General features: G+C 53.0%; 1 protein-coding gene across 3 annotated transcripts in view; it reads right to left on the bottom strand.

Annotated features, from left to right (window-relative positions):
* Window positions 1-17983, bottom strand: part of MSRB1 (methionine sulfoxide reductase B1) — a 27634-nt gene extending 9651 nt beyond the window's left edge. The window contains exons 1-4 of one of the 3 annotated variants that reach the window (XM_082670130.1): window positions 17856-17983; window positions 15919-16067; window positions 15459-15573; window positions 13624-14525 (exon numbers count right to left, since the gene is read on the bottom strand). In XM_082670130.1, the coding sequence (XP_082526256.1) occupies window positions 14494-14525; window positions 15459-15573; window positions 15919-16067; window positions 17856-17910 (351 nt within the window). In that variant the 5' untranslated portion in view covers window positions 17911-17983 and the 3' untranslated portion in view covers window positions 13624-14493. Of the gene's footprint in view, window positions 1-13623; window positions 14526-15458; window positions 15574-15918; window positions 16068-17855 lie in introns of those variants that run through there. The other 2 variants (XM_082670131.1, XM_082670132.1) reach the window with 2 other exon arrangements.

The raw sequence follows: 17983 nt of genomic DNA, 5'->3' as shown, positions 1-17983 counted from the left end.
TTCCTCCCCTAGAACCACACCCTTACCCCCCAGACCCACTCCCACAGCCTGCTGGGATTCCTCAGCCTGCAAGGGGAGCCGAGGGGAGGGGGCTGCGACCGAGGGCGGGCCCAGCTGTCCTTGATTTGTGTGGGATTTTTCCACTTGAGATACCGGATTTGCCCGAGCACATTGAGGATGCAATTTCCTCCTGGGGAGGGACCCCTAAGAGACGTCTACCCACCTACCCCCAGAGCCCAGTTCAGCCTGGTAGGGAACAAGGGGGCCAAGAGGCCATGGGGAGTGGGGTGGGGGGGGTCGTGCAGCACAGTACAGAGCTGACAGCAAGAACTTTTTAGGCGATGAAGGCTGATTCAATCCCAGCTCTACCCCTCCTAACAGGTGACCTCGGCAGGTATCCAGCCTCTCTGAGCTTCATTTTCCTACTTTATAAAACAAAGATGACACCAGCCCCCACCTCTTTGGGTGCCTGGCTTCTAAGCTCTTTATGATTAGGAGGTAGTGGACATGTGACAGTGACCCTGGCACAAGAAGGGGTGCCCTGAAGCTGCTCCCACCCTGAAAGACCTAAGTACTTCATAATTCATCCTCCTGGGGGTCCAGGCTGGAGAGCAAAGGCCTCCCTAGTCTCAAGGTGTCCAGCCAGCCTGGCTTGCTGGAACCCAGGGTCTTGTTCCTGGTGACCAGCTAGATGTGGGGACACTATGGGACACAAGGGTTTGCCAGGGCAGACAATATTTCCAGCATCAGGAAGGACATATGAAGGGCCCCTTGGCAAGGAGTGGGGAGGAGCGAGGGCTTCCCCAGCCACCCTGAGTGGTCACACACATGCATGGAGCCTGCCTAGGGCTCCAGGGTTTGCCAGAAGGAGCCAGACACCTCTCCTGCACAGGGATGGCCCCCAGCTTGCTTCCAGCCACCCTCACTCCTTTCCCTTGGGTCTTCCTGGAGGGCTCAGCACAGACAGAGGGCCGTTTGCCACAGGCCCCTGCTTCTCCAGGAGAGGGCAGGGCTCCGGGTTCTCAGGATGCACAACTGGGCCTGCAAATTGCTTCCCACCCGCCAGCCTGGCCCAGCTCAATTTACAACAATCCTTCTTGGCTGGCAGTCCCAGCCCTGCAAAGAGGAGGGCTGGTAACAGCCTTTATACCCAAGGTGAGTCTAAAGGGGGAAGAAAGGAGGGTCAGACAGAAACAGGACTCCCTCTGTCCCCACCCCATCCCCACCTCCTCCAGCTTCACAGCCCCACGCCAGGCCTCTGGGCGTAGGAGCCTCTTGGCATCATGGGGAAGGCTGGGAATCATCTAAGAGGCCCCACATTAAGACACTGGGGCTCTGTGGCCAGGTCTGTCCGCCTGTGCCCTGGTGAGGGTCCCCATGGACTGGAAGCTGACTGTGAGCACGTTCTGTCAGAAGCAAGGGACCCGGCGCAGGCTCAGGAACCCCACGCTCCGCAGAGGGCACACGACCATGGGTGTACACACACACACACACACACACACACACACACACACACACACACACACACACACACACACACACACACACACACACACACACACACACACACAGAGGCAGGAGTGGGGTTCAGAGACCTGCTGCCCGGCCCCAGCCACTGTCCCCCACCCAGTGTGGAGAGCCCCAAGTTTGAACCTCCCTGACACGAGTGACCTACTCACAGGTGCACAGCCAGCACAGCCAGTGAACAGTACCCCCACGGAGGGCCACACTCCATCCCCCCGCAATTCCAGGAGAAACACCCCATGCCCACAGTTGGCAAGACAGACATACAGACAGGTATGCAGCCAGTCTTGTTCAGCTGGGGCTCAGGAAGACCCAGAACCCAGAGCCCAGGGCCGAGCATCTTGGGGCAGGTGCCTGGCACTCTGCCCTGCTCCCCGCCAGACCCCTCCCTAAGCGGCAGGCTTCCTGCTCTGACAACAGGACCTTCAAAATTGACTCCCACCCCCTTCTCAGAGAACAATGACTCCTATACCAGTCAGCGCTGTCCTTCCTCTGACTCTAGCTTCCCTGTCCTCCCCCAACTTCCAGACACACCCCAGGGGCTCCGGTCTCAGAGATGGGGTACAAAAAACCTCACACTCTTGAGACTACGGGACCAAAAAGCCACTGCAGTCGGAGATGGGAGGGGGAGCCCAGGGCCACAGGCAGACTGCATCTCGGGGTGAGGTGGGGCAGAGCCCACAGGGCCCGCCTCGTCTCTGCTCCAGCCTCCGGCAGTGCAGCCACCACGCCTTTTGCAGCCAAGAAGAGCTTGTAAATGTCCTAGTTGGAGATGAAACATGATAAGACATGAAACCAGGGGCTGAACCATGGATAATCTCCACGGTTTTACAAGGAACAAATCACACCTAGAGACAGGTGCTGGGGGTGCTGAGGGCCTGGGGTGGAAGGAGCTTATAGACAGGTAACCCTCAGTCCCCTCCCCAGCAGCCTCCCCTCCTGTCTGCTTGGGAGGCCCACCAACTGTCTTCCCTGGGCTTCTTGCCCCTAAGCTCCTTAAGCAGAGCCCTAGTGCCCAGGGCCAGGGGAGAGTGACAGGTGGTCCCGGGGTTCCTGCATCCACCAGGGCACAGATTCACTCATGCAGATGTGTGGTTTGCTCATCCTGAGACTGTGCAGCCCCTGCAGAGGGAGCAAGCAGAAGGCAGTGCAGTTTGATTCACATTCACCTGATTCTACCTCGGGCAGCACCCCTTCAGGGCTTCGTGTTTGGGGTAGGGAACAAGATTACCCCATTCTAGAATGGACTCTGGCTGGCCTAGAGGCCCAGGTGCAGGGGTTTGGGTGCGGGGGCTGTGGGTAATAAAAACAACATAGTTATGATTAAAACAAAACAAAACAAAACACTGCTATCATTTGTGGAGTGGGAAATCAAGACAGTGGAGGGGTTCTGTGGAGCCTCAGCAAGCAGAGCCAGTGGGAACCCCTGAGGGAAGTTACCTGGTCTGATGATTATTTTGCAAAGACCACACCGGTTGGGACAGCTGAGAGCTGTCACTATTGTGGGGGAGAGAAATGGGCAAAGATGCATGGGAAGTGGAACTCCAGGACGTGGTGCTCCCGGGGTGGGCCAGGGTGGCAGCAGGTACAATGAAGGCGTGGAAGGGCCACAGCCAGAGGAGGTTGGGGGCATCAGAGCAGGCGGGTCCCACCCAGCTGCCCTGGAGAAGGGGCTGAGGCTTGGCTGGGGCTGGGAGCGTCCTGTCTCCACCCCCCAGCCCTCAGCTCTGTCCCGCTCCTGCTGACTCCGGAGGGGGCACCCTGGGCCTCGACTGCTCGCCCCGCACTAGTCACCGTCTTGAAGCCCACCGTATGCGGCCCCACCATCACCGGTCGCCGCACCCTCGTACGCCAAGAGGCCTCGGCCTGTGTGCCGGGCACTGGCATGTTGGGCGGGCGCGACCTGGGGGCCAGGTGATGCCGGCGCCGACCACTGGGTGCCGCGGGGAAGCGCTGCCGGGGCGCGGGGCTGGGCTGGGACAGTGCGGGTCGCGGGCGTCACGAGGGGCACCGGGTCGGGCTGGGGCCGGGGCGCAGGACGGCGGAGTAGGGGACGCGGAGCCGGGCTGGGGTGCGAGGCCACTGGGGCACGAGGTGCGGTTAGGGCGCGAGGACCCGGCCCGAGTGGGGGTCACAGGAAGGGGCGCGGCGTGCGGGGAGCTGGGCGCTGGGACCCGCCCAGACCGTCAGAGCTGTCGCCGCAGCGACCCCGGCGGCACCACGGGGAACTGCAGCACCGCTCAGGCCCCAGCGCTCCTGGGGCCTGAGCGGCCCCTGCTGGTCCGTCCTGCACACGGTCCCTAGGCCCACTCCCAGAGGAGGGGGCCTTGAGGAACGGTTGACTCAGAAGGGGGTCATAGCGCTAGGCCCCCTACCAGGGCCTTGTACGGGGGTGGGGGCACGGTGGATGACTTGGCGGTGACCGCAGACTTCTCCGGGCTGCCACTTCCACTTGCCGGCCCTGCCCACGTGCCCGCATGAGGTCAGGGGGTCCTGAGACCTACCCACAGGACCTGCCCTGAGCAGCACTCCCCCCAGGGTCACGGCTTTCCCTGGCAATTGTCACTCAGAAGAAAGGAAAGCCTTGGATGAGCGGAAGTCCCAGTCATTGTCAATTCACTTGTCTGTCCCACGTTTATTGAGCTCCCCTCTGAGCCGGTCCCTGCCTCCAGGCTGGGGATCAGCAGAGTCCCAGACAGATTTCTTCTTTCTCCCACTGGTCCGCTGCCCAAGGTGCCCTGCCCTGCCGTGCTGTGCCTGGGCCTGCTGGCTGCTGTTGGCTGGTGTCGGCAGAGCACTAGGAGCTGTCTGCTCCCAAATGCAACACTTGGCTCCGAAGGTCGTGTCCTAGGGGCTCCACCTGGCAAGGAAGGGGGCACGGGTAGGGAGCAGAGGGGGATGGGCTCTCAAAGAGCCTTTTGTTTCTCAAGAAGCAACTGGGGCTGCAAGCCAGAGGTTATGATGTAACCCAGCAGCGGGGGGAGGGGTGGGTGACATGATTCTACCTAGCCCTTGGCAGAGACACTGCCCGGGGCCATCCATTTCCAGGCTCACGATGTGAGGGGACCTCGGGGTCCTGGGGCTCACCCTCCTCATTCCCCTTCTCCAAGGACACTGCTTGCCAGCTCCCACCCCCCCAGTTAACCACCATGTACAAATGAGCGTGGGGCCCCTGGGGTGCAGGCAGCCAGGCACTGCTGCTCACAGCTCCCCTACCAGTCTCACCAGCCCCAGCCCCAGTCCACCTGGGCACCAGCAGATCTTCCATCCAACCCCGCTACAGGTCTGAGCCCAGAGAGGCACCCCCCGGGGCATGGCCTGGACACATTGGCCCAGTTTGCAGGAGTAGGCCAGCCTACTCTTGGGCCGAGTTCACGCTCAGGGAGCCCCCTGGGCCAGTATGCAGAGCCAGGAGTGCTGGGAGAGGTGAGCAAAGTCCAAGGTCCATCCTGGCCCTGGGGCCGAGATTCCTGCTGACCATTCAGCTGGCTTCCTCCCCACCCCTAGCCACCTTCAACATGCTTGCTGACATCAGACTACAGTCAACAGGTGGTCGCGACCTTCCCAGAGCCACCGTTTGTCATTGGGGGTGAAGAAGAGAGGAAACGGACAGGTGTGGACAGAGAGGACCTGAGGCTGAGCGGTCTCAGGCAAGTCCCGCCCCCTCTCTGAGCCTCCTGTTCCTCCCCTGGAGAATGAGTACCTGCCCCACCAGGGTTAGGGTAGAGCTTCAGCACCGTGATGCCCATGAAAACACACTAAGCACTCAATAACTGCTCACCTACAGTGGGCTTGCCCTGGGCCAAAGCTGGCTGCTAGACTTGGCGTGAGCAGGCCACAGGCTGGGCTGGGACAGTGCCCCAGGGCCGGTAATGACCCCAAGTGACTAGGCTCCACTTCAGCCGGTGACCAGTTTGGGACACAGAGGGGAGTTTGGTCAGAGATACGAGCTGGAAACACAGGGTTCTCTGCAAACCCAGCTGGATTTTCTAGCAGCTGCAATCAGTGCTGGCCCCCAGCAGGGCACAGATGGAGAGGCTTTCTACACAAGGAGGCTGCCGCACTGTGGGGAGGGGATGAGCTGCAGGAAGCCCCTCCTGAATGGGGGTCCTCCGCATTGGCCTCCTTGGTGCTTTGTCAGTGCTGACCCCTCCCACCCGCCACATACCTTCCCCTGCTCAGCGGCTCAGGTCTAACTCACAGAGCAACATGCACTCAGAATCCATGCATCAACGCCACCTTCCTGCCCCACCCCCATGGCTTTCCCGTGCCCTCACCCAACAGGGAGACAGGCTGGGTTCCCCAGACAGGGGAAGGTTATGTGCACCGCCCAAGATCGAGAAGTAAGCCGGAGGCCCACCAAGGCCCAGCAGGTGAGCCAGCAGCCCCTGCACAGTGACCCTGTGCCAGAGCAGAGACCCCTGACCTGTGGCTGGGGGTCAGGGAAAGGGCAGCACTGGCCTCTCCCTCCTCCCTCCCCAGCCACACCAACCTCATCTGACCACCTCTGCCTTCACACCTGCAGGCTCCACTCTGCCCCATGTGGGATGCTCCCAGCTGCTGAGTACGTCTGTTCCAATCATGCACTCAGAACTGGAGGAATAACCGCAAAATGGGTTTGGAGACCCACTAGACCCACTGTGAGATGGACCTGAGCTAAAACTCCATTGACCGCCGGGCCTCCATAAGCCCCTACTTGACACAGTTTGTGTATCCTGGAATTGGTATCAGTCCAGAGCCAGTATCCAGCAGTCCCCAAAATGTCTGATTATTTCCGTTTCCCCAATGCAGAGTGACCCTGGTATAGGTCACTTTGGAGAAGGCTGGGAGAAAGATTAACAATCTAAATTTTTGGTGATATAGCAGGGTCCTTCCTTGAGGGGTCCCACCTCTGGTTCATTCAAGGTGTTCTGGGCATGTAAACTGGCTCAAGCCTGGGAATTGAATGAGGGGTCATGACTGTCTTTATGACTCAAGTTAGACTCTTGCTCACTTGACCTAGAACTCTTCTGCTCATTAAGATCAAGTGAGAATTCAGCAGGCTTCCGATCTATTTCACTTCCAGGAGCACCCCGTCCCACTGGCCGACGCTGTAATTCTGTGGGAATCAGACTATTCTGACAGCCGCTTTGCCTCTGCTGGCCATCACAGTGAGCACCACTCCCTTGCCTTTCATCACTGAGCGCCACCACGTGGTCCTGTCACCCCGGGATCCAGTGATCCCCGTGAATTTCAGTCTTCTGATTCAGTGGCAGCAGGTCTTCTGTAATTCCTGGCCTACAGAGAAGAGTGATCAAAGAGCGCTTCTATGATGCTGGGGCTGCGCGCACAAACTTTCCTCACAATCGTGGTGAGAGGTGTGCTGTCTGGATCCTCCAAGGTGGGAGAGCAGGTCCTAAATGACAGACCCACTCTAACTTTCCTGTCTCCCTAAGCCTTTGGATCCCTCCCTCCATTGAACCAAGGCAGGTCTGGCATTACAGCTCATTCAGTGTTGGCCACTTTTTAGTCCATGTTTCAGCCAACCAACCAACCAAACCATTAGAGCCCTTTCTGATCCCCCAAGCTATATCATTAAACCCAGAATCTCTGCTTAGTGAGCCCCTATCAATAAATTTGACCTGACCCAACGTTATGTTCCTTCCAACCTTATCCCACCCTTAGTATTCATTCCAACACATTCCCTGGATTTCTGTCAAGATAAATTGGGGGGAAGCCACCACAATGAGAAGCCTGCACACTGCAACGAAGAGTAGCCCCCTCTCGCCACAACTAGAGAAAGCCCACACGCAGCAATGAAGACTCAATGCAGCCAAAAATAAATTAATTAAATAATTTTTTTAAAAAAGATAAATTGGGAAAATAGTGTAGTTCTCCTGGAGTACACCACACCTCCTCACGGGGCCCATTGTGCACATCCTCCTGCAGGGCCTGGGGCAGGCCAAGTCCGTGGCCTTCTCAGGGCCTCTGCATATACTGTGGGAAGCTCTTCTCCTTGCTTCTGTCACCTTCGCTGCTGACCTGGCATGACTCCTCTTGGCATACCCCTCCCTGACCACTGGGCCCAAAGCACCAGCCCCCTAATTGCTCCCCCGCCCCCATATTCTAGCGTCTCTCTCTGCTGTAATTATACACAGCCCTTCTCTTCATCTGGCGTGAACTTACTGTCTCAACTATGCCTTAAGACCTTGAGGGCAGGCCCTGAACCAAGATGGCGGAGTAGAAGGACGTGCTCTCACTCCCTCTTGTGAGAATCACAACTAGTTGCTGAACAATCATCAGCAGGAAGACACTGGAACTCACCAAAAAAGATACCCCACATCCAAAGACAAAGGAGAAGCCACAGTGAGACGGTAGGAGGGGCACAATCACAGTAAAATCAAATCCCATAACTGCTCGGTGGGTGACTCACAGACTGGAGAACACTTATACCACAGAAATCCACCCAATGGAGTGAAGGTTCTGAGCCCCACATCAGGCTTCCCAACCTGGGGGTCCGGCAACAGGAGGAGGAATTCCTAGAGAATCAGACTTTGAAGGCTAGTGGGATTTGATTGCAGGACTTTGACAGGACTGGGGGAAACAGACTCCACTCTTGGAGGACACACAGAGTAATGTGCACATCGGGACCCGGGGAAAGGAGCAGTGACCCCAGGGGAGACTGAAGCAGACCTACCTGCTAGTGTTGGAGGGTCTCCTACAGAGGTGGGGGGTGGCTGTGGCTCACCGTGGGGACAAGGACACTGGGAGCAGGAAGTACTCCTTGGCGTGAGCCCTCCCAGAGTCTGCCATTAGCCCCACCAAAGAGCCCAGGTAGTCTCCAGTGTTGGGTTGCCTCAGGCCAAACAACCAACAGGGAGGGAACCTAGCCCCACCCATCAACAGTCAAGCGGATTAAAGTTTTACTAAGCTCTGCCCACCAGAGTAACAGTCAGCTCTACCCACCACCAGTCCCTCCCATCAGGAAACTTGCACAAGACTCTTAGATAGCCTCATCCACCAGAGGGCAGACAGCAGAAGCAAGAACTACAACCCTGCAGCCTGTGGAACAAAAACCACATTCACAGAAAGACAGACAAGATGAAAAGGCAGAGGGCTATGTACCAGATGAAGGAACAAGATAAAACCCCAGAACAACAACTAAATGAAGTGGAGATAGGCAACCTTCCAGAAAAAGAATTCAGAATAATGATAGTGAAGATGATCCAGGACCTCGGAAGAAGAATGGAGGCAGGGGCTTCCCTGGTGGCGCAGTGGTTGAGAGTCCGCCTGCCGATGCAGGGGACACAGGTTTGTGCCCTGGTCCGGGAAGATCCCACATGCCGCGGGGCGGCTGGGCCCGTGAGCCATGGCCGCTGAGCCTGCGCGTCTGGAGCCTGTGCTCCACAACGGGAGAGGCCACAACAGTGAGAGGCCCGCGTACCGCAAAAAAAAAAAAAAAAAAAAAAACCAAAACAATTAAGAAAGTGGTCATAGGAACATACATATCGATAATTACCTTAAACATGAATGGATTAAATGCTCCAACCACAAGACACAGGGTTGCTAAATGAATACAAAAACAAGACCCAGGGCTTCCCTGGTGGCGCAGTGGTTGAGAGTCCGCCTGCCGATGCAGGGGACATGGGTTCGTGCGGGTCCGGGAAGATCCCACATGCCGCGGAGCGGCTGGGCCCGTGAGCCATGGCCGCTGAGCCTGCGCGTCCGGAGCCTGTGCTCCGCAATGGGAGAGGCCACAACAGTGAGAGGCCCACATACCGCAAAAAAAAACAAGACCCATCTACATGCTGTCTACAAGAGACCCACTTCAGACCTAGGGACACATACAGACTGAAAGTGAGGGGATGGAAAAAGATATTCCATGCAAATGGAAATCAAAAGAAAGCTGGAGTAGCAATACTCATACCAGATAAAATAGACTTTAAAATAAAGAATGTTACAAGAGACAAGGAAGGACACTACATAATGATCAAGGGATCAATCCAATAAGAAGATATAACAATTATAAATATATATGCACCCAACACAGGAGCACCTCAATACATAAGGCAACTGCTAACCGCTATAAAAGAGGAAACGACAGTAACACAATAATAGTGGGGGACTTTAACACCTCACTTACGCCAATGGAAAGATCATCCAAAATGAAAATAAATAAGGAAACAGAAGCTTTAAATGACACAATAGACCAGATAGATTTAATTGATATTTATAGGACATTCCATCCAAAAACAGCAGATTACACTTTCTTCTCAAGTGCGCATGGAACATTCTCCAGGATAGATCACATCTTGGGTCACAAATCAAGCCTCAGTATATTTAAGAAAATTGAAATCATATCAAGCATCTTTTCTGACCACAACACTATGAGATTAGAAATGAATTACAGGGAAAAAAACATAAAAAACACAAACACATGGAGGCTAAACAATACATTACTAAATAACCAAGAGATCACTGAAGAAATCAAAGAGGAAATCAGAAAATACCTAGAGACAAATGACAATGAAAACACGACGATCCAAAACCTATGGGCTGCAGCAAAAGCAGTTCTAAGAGGGAAGTTTATAGCTATACAAGCCTACCTCAAGAAACAAGAAAAATCTCAAATAAACAATCTAACCTTACTCCTAAAGGAACTAGAGAAAGAAGAACAAACAAAACCCAAAGTTAGCAGAAGGAAAAAAATCATAAAGATCAGAGCAAAAATAAATGAAATAGAAACAAAAAAAATAATAGCAAAGATCAATAAAACTAAAAGCTGGTTCTTTGAGAAGATAAACAAAATTGATAAACCATTAGCCAGACTCATCAAGAAAAAGGGAGGACTCAAATCAATAAAATTAGAAATGAAAAAGGAGAAGTTACAACAGACACCGCAGAAATATAAAGCATCCTAAGAGACTACTACAAGCAGCTCTATGCCAATAAAATGGACAACCTGGAAGAAATGGACAAATTCTTAGAAAAGTATAACTTTCCAAGACTGAACCAGGAAGAAATAGAAAATATGAACAGACCAATCACAAGTAATGAAATTGAAACTGTGATTAAAAATCTTCCAACAAACAAAAGTCCAGGACCAGATGGCTTCACAGGTGAATTCTATCAAACATTTAGAGACGAGCTAACACCCATCCTTCTCAAACTCTTTCAAAAAATTGCAGAGTAAGGAACACTCCCAAACTCATTCTATGAGGCCACCATCACCCTGATACCAAAACCAGACAAAGATACTACAAAAAAAGAAAATTACAGACCAATATCATTGATGAATATAGATGCAAAAATCCTCAACAGGGGCTTCCCTGGTGGCGCAGTGGTTGAGAGTCCGCCTGCCGATGCAGGGGACACAGGTTCGTGCCCCGGTCCGGGAAGATCCCACATGCCGCGGAGCGGCTGGGCCCGTGACCCATGGCCACTGAGCCTGCGTGTCTGGAGCCTGTGCTCCACAGCGGGAGAGGCCACAACAGTGAGAGGCCTGCGTACCGGAAAAAAAAAAAAAGAGAAATCCTCAACAAAATACTAGCAAACAGAATCCAACAACACATTAAAAGGATCATACACCATGATCAAGTGGGATTTATCCCAGGGATGCAAGGATTCTTCAATATACGCAAATCAATCAATGTGATACACCATATTAACAAATTGAAGAATGAAAACCATATGATCATCTCAATAGATGCAGAAAAAGCTTTTGGCAAAATTCAACACCCATTTATGATAAAAACTCTCCAGAAAGTGGGCATAGAGGGAAACTACCTCAACAAAATAAAGGCCATATATGACAAACCCACAGCCAACATCATTCTCAATGGTGAAAAACTGAAAGCATTTCCTCTAAGATCAGGAACAAGACAAGGATGTCCACTCTCACCACTATTATTCAACATAGTTTTGGAAGTCCTAGCCACAGCAATCGGAGAAGAAAAAGAAATAAAAGGAATACAAATTGGAAAAGAAAAAGTAAAACTGTCATTGTTTGCAGATGACATGATACTACACATACAGAATCCTAAAGATGCCGCCAGAAAACTACTAGAGCTAATCAATGAATTTGGTAAAGTTGCAGGATACAAAATTAATGCACAGAAATCTCTTGCATTCCTATACACTAATGATGAAAAATCTGAAAGAGAAATTAAGGAAACACTCCCATTTACCAAGGCAACAAAAAGAATAAAATACCTAGGAATAAACCTACCTAGGGGAGACAGAAGATCTGTATGCAGAAAACTATAAGACACTGATGAAAGAAATTAAAGATGATACAAACAGATGGAGAGATATACCATGTTCTTGGATTGGAAGAATCAATATTGTTAAAATGACTATACTACCCAAAGCAATCTACAGATTCAATGCAATCCCTATCAAATTACCAATGGCATTTTTTACAGAACTAGAACAAAAAATCTTAAAATTTGTATGGAGACGCAAAAGACCCCGAATAGCCAAAGCAGTCTTGAGGGAAAAAAACAGACCTGGAGGAATCAGACTCCCTGACTTCAGACTATACTACAAAGGCTACAGTAATCAAGACAATATGGTACTGGCACAAAAACAGAAATATAGATCAATGGTACAGGATAGAAAGCCAAGAGATAAACCCACGTACCTATGGCCAACTAATCTATGACAAAGGAGGCAAGGATATACAATGGAGAAAAGACAGTCTCTTCAATAAGTGGTGCTGGGAAAACCGGACAGCTACATGTAAAAGAATGAAATTAGAACACTCTCTAACACCATACACAAAAATAAACTCAAAATGGATTCAAGACCTAAATGTAAGACTGGACACTATAAAACTCTTAGAGGAAAACATAGGAAGAACACTCTTTGACATAAATCACACTTTTGATCCACCTCCTAGAGTAATGGAAATAAAAACAAAAATAAACAAATGGGACCTAATGAAACGTCAAAGCTTTTGCACAGCAAAGGAAACCATAAAGATGACGAAAAGACAACCCTCAGAATGGGAGAAAATATTTGCAAATGAATCAACGGACAAAGGATTAATCTCCAAAATATATAAACAGCTCATGAAGCTCAATATTAAAAAAACAAACAACCCAATCCAAAAATGGGCAGAAGACCTAAATAGACATTTCTCCTAAGAAGACATACAGATGGCCAAGAAGCACATGAAAAGCTGCTCAACATCACTAATTATCAGAGAAATGCAAATCAAAACTACAATGAGGTATCACCTCACAGCAGTTAGAATGGGCATCATCAGAAAATCTACAAACAACAAATGCTGGTGAGGGTGTGGAGAAAAGGGAACCCTCTTGCACTGTTGGTGGGAATGTAAATTGATACAGCCACTATGGAGAACAGTACAGAGGTTCCTTAAAAAACTAAAAATAGAATTACCATATGATCCAGCAATCCCACTATTGGGCATATACCCAGATAAAACCGTAATTCAAAAAGACACATGCACCCCAATGTTCATTGTAGCACTATTTATAATAGCCAGGTCATGGAAGCAACCTAAATGCCCATCGACAGATGAATGGATAAAGAAGATGTGGTACATATATACAATGGAATATTACTCAGCCATAAAAAGGAACGAAATTGGGTCATTTGTTGAGATGTAGATGGATCTAGAGACTGTCATACAGAGTGAAGTAAGTCAGAAAGAGAAAAACAAATATCGTATATTAACGCATATATGTGGAACCTAGAAAAATGGTACAGATGAACCAGTTTGCAGAACAGAAACAGACACAGATACAGGGAACAAACGTATGGACACCAAGGGGGGAAGCGGCAGGGGGTGGTGGTGGTGGCGTGATGAATTGGGTGATTGGGATTGACATGAATACACTGATGTGTATAAAATTGATGACTAATAAGAACCTGCTGTATAAAAAAATAAATTTAATTTAATTTAAAAATTAAAAAAAAAAAAAAAGACCTTAAGGGCAGGCCCCGTCTGCCTTTCTCATGGCTGCATCCCCAGCACTGAAGCTAGAGCCTGACACTGAGCTCAATAACTATTTGTGGAACAAGTGAAACAGCTATGCAAAGCCTGACCCTGGGTCCTGGAGTCCCTGATGTTGTTAATAAAGACAGCAAGCCTGGGTTCTGTTTGTTTATTGATCTCTTTCTGATTACTCCAAAGAGGATTCAAGATGGAAGGGACTTCGCCCACCCTCCCTGATGGCAGGACCCTCAGAGCATGTGCAGTGAGGCACAGTCACTGTGTCCCCGGAAACGGTGAACTGTAGGCTGTGAGCTCCGGTGTCCCCAGCCTTGCACAGTCAAGGTGATGGAGCAATAGCTGCTTTCCTAAGCCTGAGTGGGGCAAGCAGCATCCACACAGATGGTGCAACAGGGTTCGGGATTTCTCCTTTCATAACCGAGAGGCCAGAGATCTGACCCCTCTGCCTGCTCCCCCAGCAGGTCACAGATCATCACCACTCTGGCTGCCTGGAAGGGTTTAGTCAGAGAGAATCATAGAGTGACCAGGGCTGGAGCAGCCAACTGGAGCCGCCCCTGTTTGCGTTCTCTCTCCTAGCACAGCCTGCTGGAGACAGGCAAGAGCTTCGGCGAGGGCCAGAGCCCATCTCAGAACTGGGCCTCACCGGGGTGAGTCCAAACAGGCAGGGAGGGGGCAGCGGGCTGAGGAGAGAAGGTAGAGGCTGCACCATCACTCTAAGATGAGCCAGGCCTAGAGCCCCCTCCCTGAGACTCCTGTGAGAGCCGACAGTGGGGCCTCCAGGCACCCCCTGGCAGCCTAGTGTAGACTTCTCCTTTTCCCAGCCTCTTCCCTTCTCCTAGCCTGTTCGGAGGCAAGGCCTCGGGAACCTTCCTGATGTTTCAGCTACCCCTCTCCACCCCCCCCCCCCCGCTCCCCTGTCCAAATGTCTGAGGTTCCACTTCTAAGGTGGGATGTCCAGAGTGTGGCCACAAAGCAGTGTCCATCTGGGTTGGGTGTGGGCTGCCCACCTACTGTCCCTGGGAGGCAGAAGTTTCTTTGCCTGGAAGAAATGAGGGAGGGGAGAGAAAAACAAGTCGCTGCTAACTTAGGTTTCAGACACCGTTCCCTGGCCCAGCCCACTCCCACTGCAGCCTGCAGACCAAGAGAGCTGGGAGGACCCAGACCCGCAGCCTGGGGGTGTCTCTGTGCCCAGTTCTTTCCCTGAGATCTGCAGGAGAACCCAGAGTCTGTCTTTCCTCCACACGTACCGGAGGACAAATAGCTACAAAAGGACAAAAGTATTATCAAAACTTTATCACGCACCGGCCCTCACAGACAGCCTCACTTAACCCCACAGTGAGGGCAGCGAGCAGGTGCTGTTAGCAACCCCATTTTACAGAGGATAAAACTGAGACTAGGGACTGGCCGCAGTCTTGCGGGCAGCAAATGAGGAGAGGGATTTGAGGTACAAAGAGTGCGAAGGAGTCCAGAGGGCGGCTGGGGATGCAGACAGAGAGAAATGGGTCAGAGAGGAGGCTGAGCTCAGATAAAACACACACAAATGAAAAACGGCTCCCAAACAATCTACCAGTGATAAGAATATTGCCAACAGGAGCACATATTTACTGAGCCCCTACTACACTCCAGACCCCAGTGCACTTTCATGCAGCCAGTCTTAACGGGCCTGTAAAGGAGGGTCTGCCATCACGCCCACTACACAGAAGATGAGGAGGCTCAGAGAGGTTGACGAGCAAGCCTGCAGCTGCACAGCCCCAGAACTCAACCTCCGCACCACCCTGCACACAATCAACCAGATGCAGGAGGCAGGACATCTGCCCTTTGTCCCTGTCCCGCAGCCACCTTCCAGTGGCCCTGGGCAGCGCGCTTTGGTGCTCCCATGCTCTGTCACTGTAAGTGCATGAGAACAGTGTGCCCCTGGGCCTCTAAAGGCCTGTACATAGGCCTGTGCCCAGCTGCCGGCAGGCAAGCTCACCTTTAGGGATGAACTTCAGTGAGCTGCTGAATATTCAGAAGCGGGACTGTCCACGCTTGGGGCCATCGTTCAGGAACTCATGGCCCAGCCCATTGCCACACCTGCCACAGGACACCTGGGAAGACCACAAAACAGCCATGAAAACAGCTGCAGCCATGGCCCCTGCTGCCACCAGCACATGGGGTCCTCCCCATGCCTATTTCCCAAGGTAACTTCTGGCATGAGAGGTTGGCCTTGGCCCAGAACCTGCCCCGGAAAACCATCTTGTTTCCCTGTTCCCACCAGGACCCCAGGCTCTCCCAATAGTTTGGGGTGTCACTCCCCTGGCTGAAGCCAGAGGTCTGGAATAGACAGACCCTAGGCCCCTACAGCTGTAGGGGGAACAGCAGGAAGGGGTGGGGGGCTCTCAGGACCCCCCTGGCTGACACCTCCTCACCGCCCCCCAGTTGCTACCACCCACCTTTAAGGCTCCAGGCTGATTGTGCTCTGGACGCTTGGCCACACTGTCAGCATGGATGGTCTCGGTGAAGGCCGGCCATGGGGATGAGTGTGCGTACTTTGAGCGGCTGGAAAACAGCTCATAGCCACATTGGGCACACACGTAGATGCCTGGGGCGGAAGGGGAGGTAAAAGCAGAGATGCTGGCTCCAGCGCCTCGGGGGTGAGCACCTAAATCCTTGAACCCAGGAGAGGACAGCAGCACTCCGGTTACAGGGTGGGCTGCACACCCTCCCCACTCACCCACCCACCACCCATAAGCCTGGGTATCGGCTCTGTGGGGGAGACACAGCATGGAGCTCACATTTAGCAGTTCTGAGCCTGTGCCAGAGGCCAGGAGAGCCACTTTTCACAATTATTTCTTTCACTCTTCTTAACAGCCCTGTAATGCAGATGTTCCCATTTTACAGATGAGGAAGCTGAGGCTCAGGGATGCAAAATGCTCAGCTACAGGGTGTGCAGCCAGGAAGGAACCCAGGCAGTCTGATGAGGACACAGCTCTGCCCCTCACACACAAGCAGGCCCCACACGGTGGGGGCTGTGGCATGGCCAGCACCACCACTAGCCCCCCGCCCTTCCCACGTGGACCTCCCTCTGCCCAAAGAAGCCGTAAGGTGGATGCCCAGACACCAGCCTGCTCTCCAAGCAGGAAAAGACTGATCCCAGCAAAAGACCTCCAGTCAGACAGAGGGCCAGGAAGACAGAGCACCGGGGAGAAGGATGAGTTTTAACCTACCGCCAAAAGATCACCCTGAGAGGGGAAAAAGAAAGGTTGCAAAACTGACTCGCAGAACAGGAAACTGCTTGGGGGTCACTCGAGGGGTACTGAGTCACCCTTCGCCCCCTGCCTGGCCTGGAGACAGCCTGCCCTGGAGTCTGTGACCTACTCAGCCTTTACCAGTAACTTGAGGAAGAAAAGAGGAAACGGGAGCTGCTGTGGGAGTGGAGTTTCCAGCTTGGCAGAGTAGCCTGAGGACAACCCGGAGTCCCACAGCCAGAGAGTCTGAAGGGAGGACTTTGCCCAGAGGGTCCTATGTCACAGCTGGCTCACAGAGACCAGGGTGTCACATCCCAGCTCCCTCGAGGGCTGACACCCAACAAATCCCACCCAGGGGTAGGTCGCTGCCCTAGTCTTGCCTGTGGACATATTTTTACCAAATTAGTCCATGACCAGGCAGCACAGCCCAGAAGGGGATTCATCTGGGCCTCTCAAAGCCTGGGCCCAGGGCTGACTGCCGGCCATGCCCCCAAACCAACCACTCACCCCCTACCTTCCACCCCTCCTACCTGACCCAGGCTGTCCAGTCAAACTTCACTGGCCATTGGCAGCCTGGCAGCACTCCTGGTTACCCAAATCTGGGGCCCTGGGCAGGTGGGGTAGGCACCCAGGCGGTCACATTTGGATCCCAACAAGACGTGCTTTCCAGCTTACCCCGCAGGTCTGGGGCACCGCGGAGAAGAAAGGGCTGGAGTAATATCAGGAGGATGCCCCAAGGAGAGGCAGGCCAGTCACAGGAGCTGCCCCTGGACAAGACCTTCCACCGCCTCCCCCTAAAGTTCCGATCCTGACCCGGATACCCGCAACGGCGTCACCACCCCCATACCTTGACCCCGCAGATTTCCTCGGAAAAGGCCACGCTCACACTCAAGTTCTGTTGTCCTGGAGGACAGCGACACCCTCTCTCCAATGTCCCTCTCCCCTCAAGTACCCCTACTCTCCGGAACCCCCAACTCCTCCCTTCTCTGTATCCCCTTTATCCACATGCGTTCCTCCCCGCGCGGTCACACTCGGCCCCCGTTCCCGGGACTCCGGGGCTCCATCGCCACCCGGAGGGCTGCGACGCCCCCTCTAATACGCGTCCCCGCCCCCGCTGTCCTCCAGGAGGTCACAGGTCGTACCCGGCTCAAAGTGGTTCTGGAAAACCTCGCCCCCGAAGAAGCTACAGAACGACATGGCGCCGGCGGGACCGCTGCACGATCGCCGCCTCCAACAGATCCGAGGCCACAGACCTACGACCTGGTGCTTG

Source organism: Grampus griseus (genome assembly GCF_964374135.1).
Source record: "Grampus griseus genome assembly, chromosome: 14".
NCBI classification, from domain to species: Eukaryota; Metazoa; Chordata; class Mammalia; order Artiodactyla; family Delphinidae; genus Grampus; species Grampus griseus.
The sequence above is the reverse complement of the archived record's forward strand: the minus strand, read 5'-3'. Positions and strand labels throughout refer to the sequence as shown.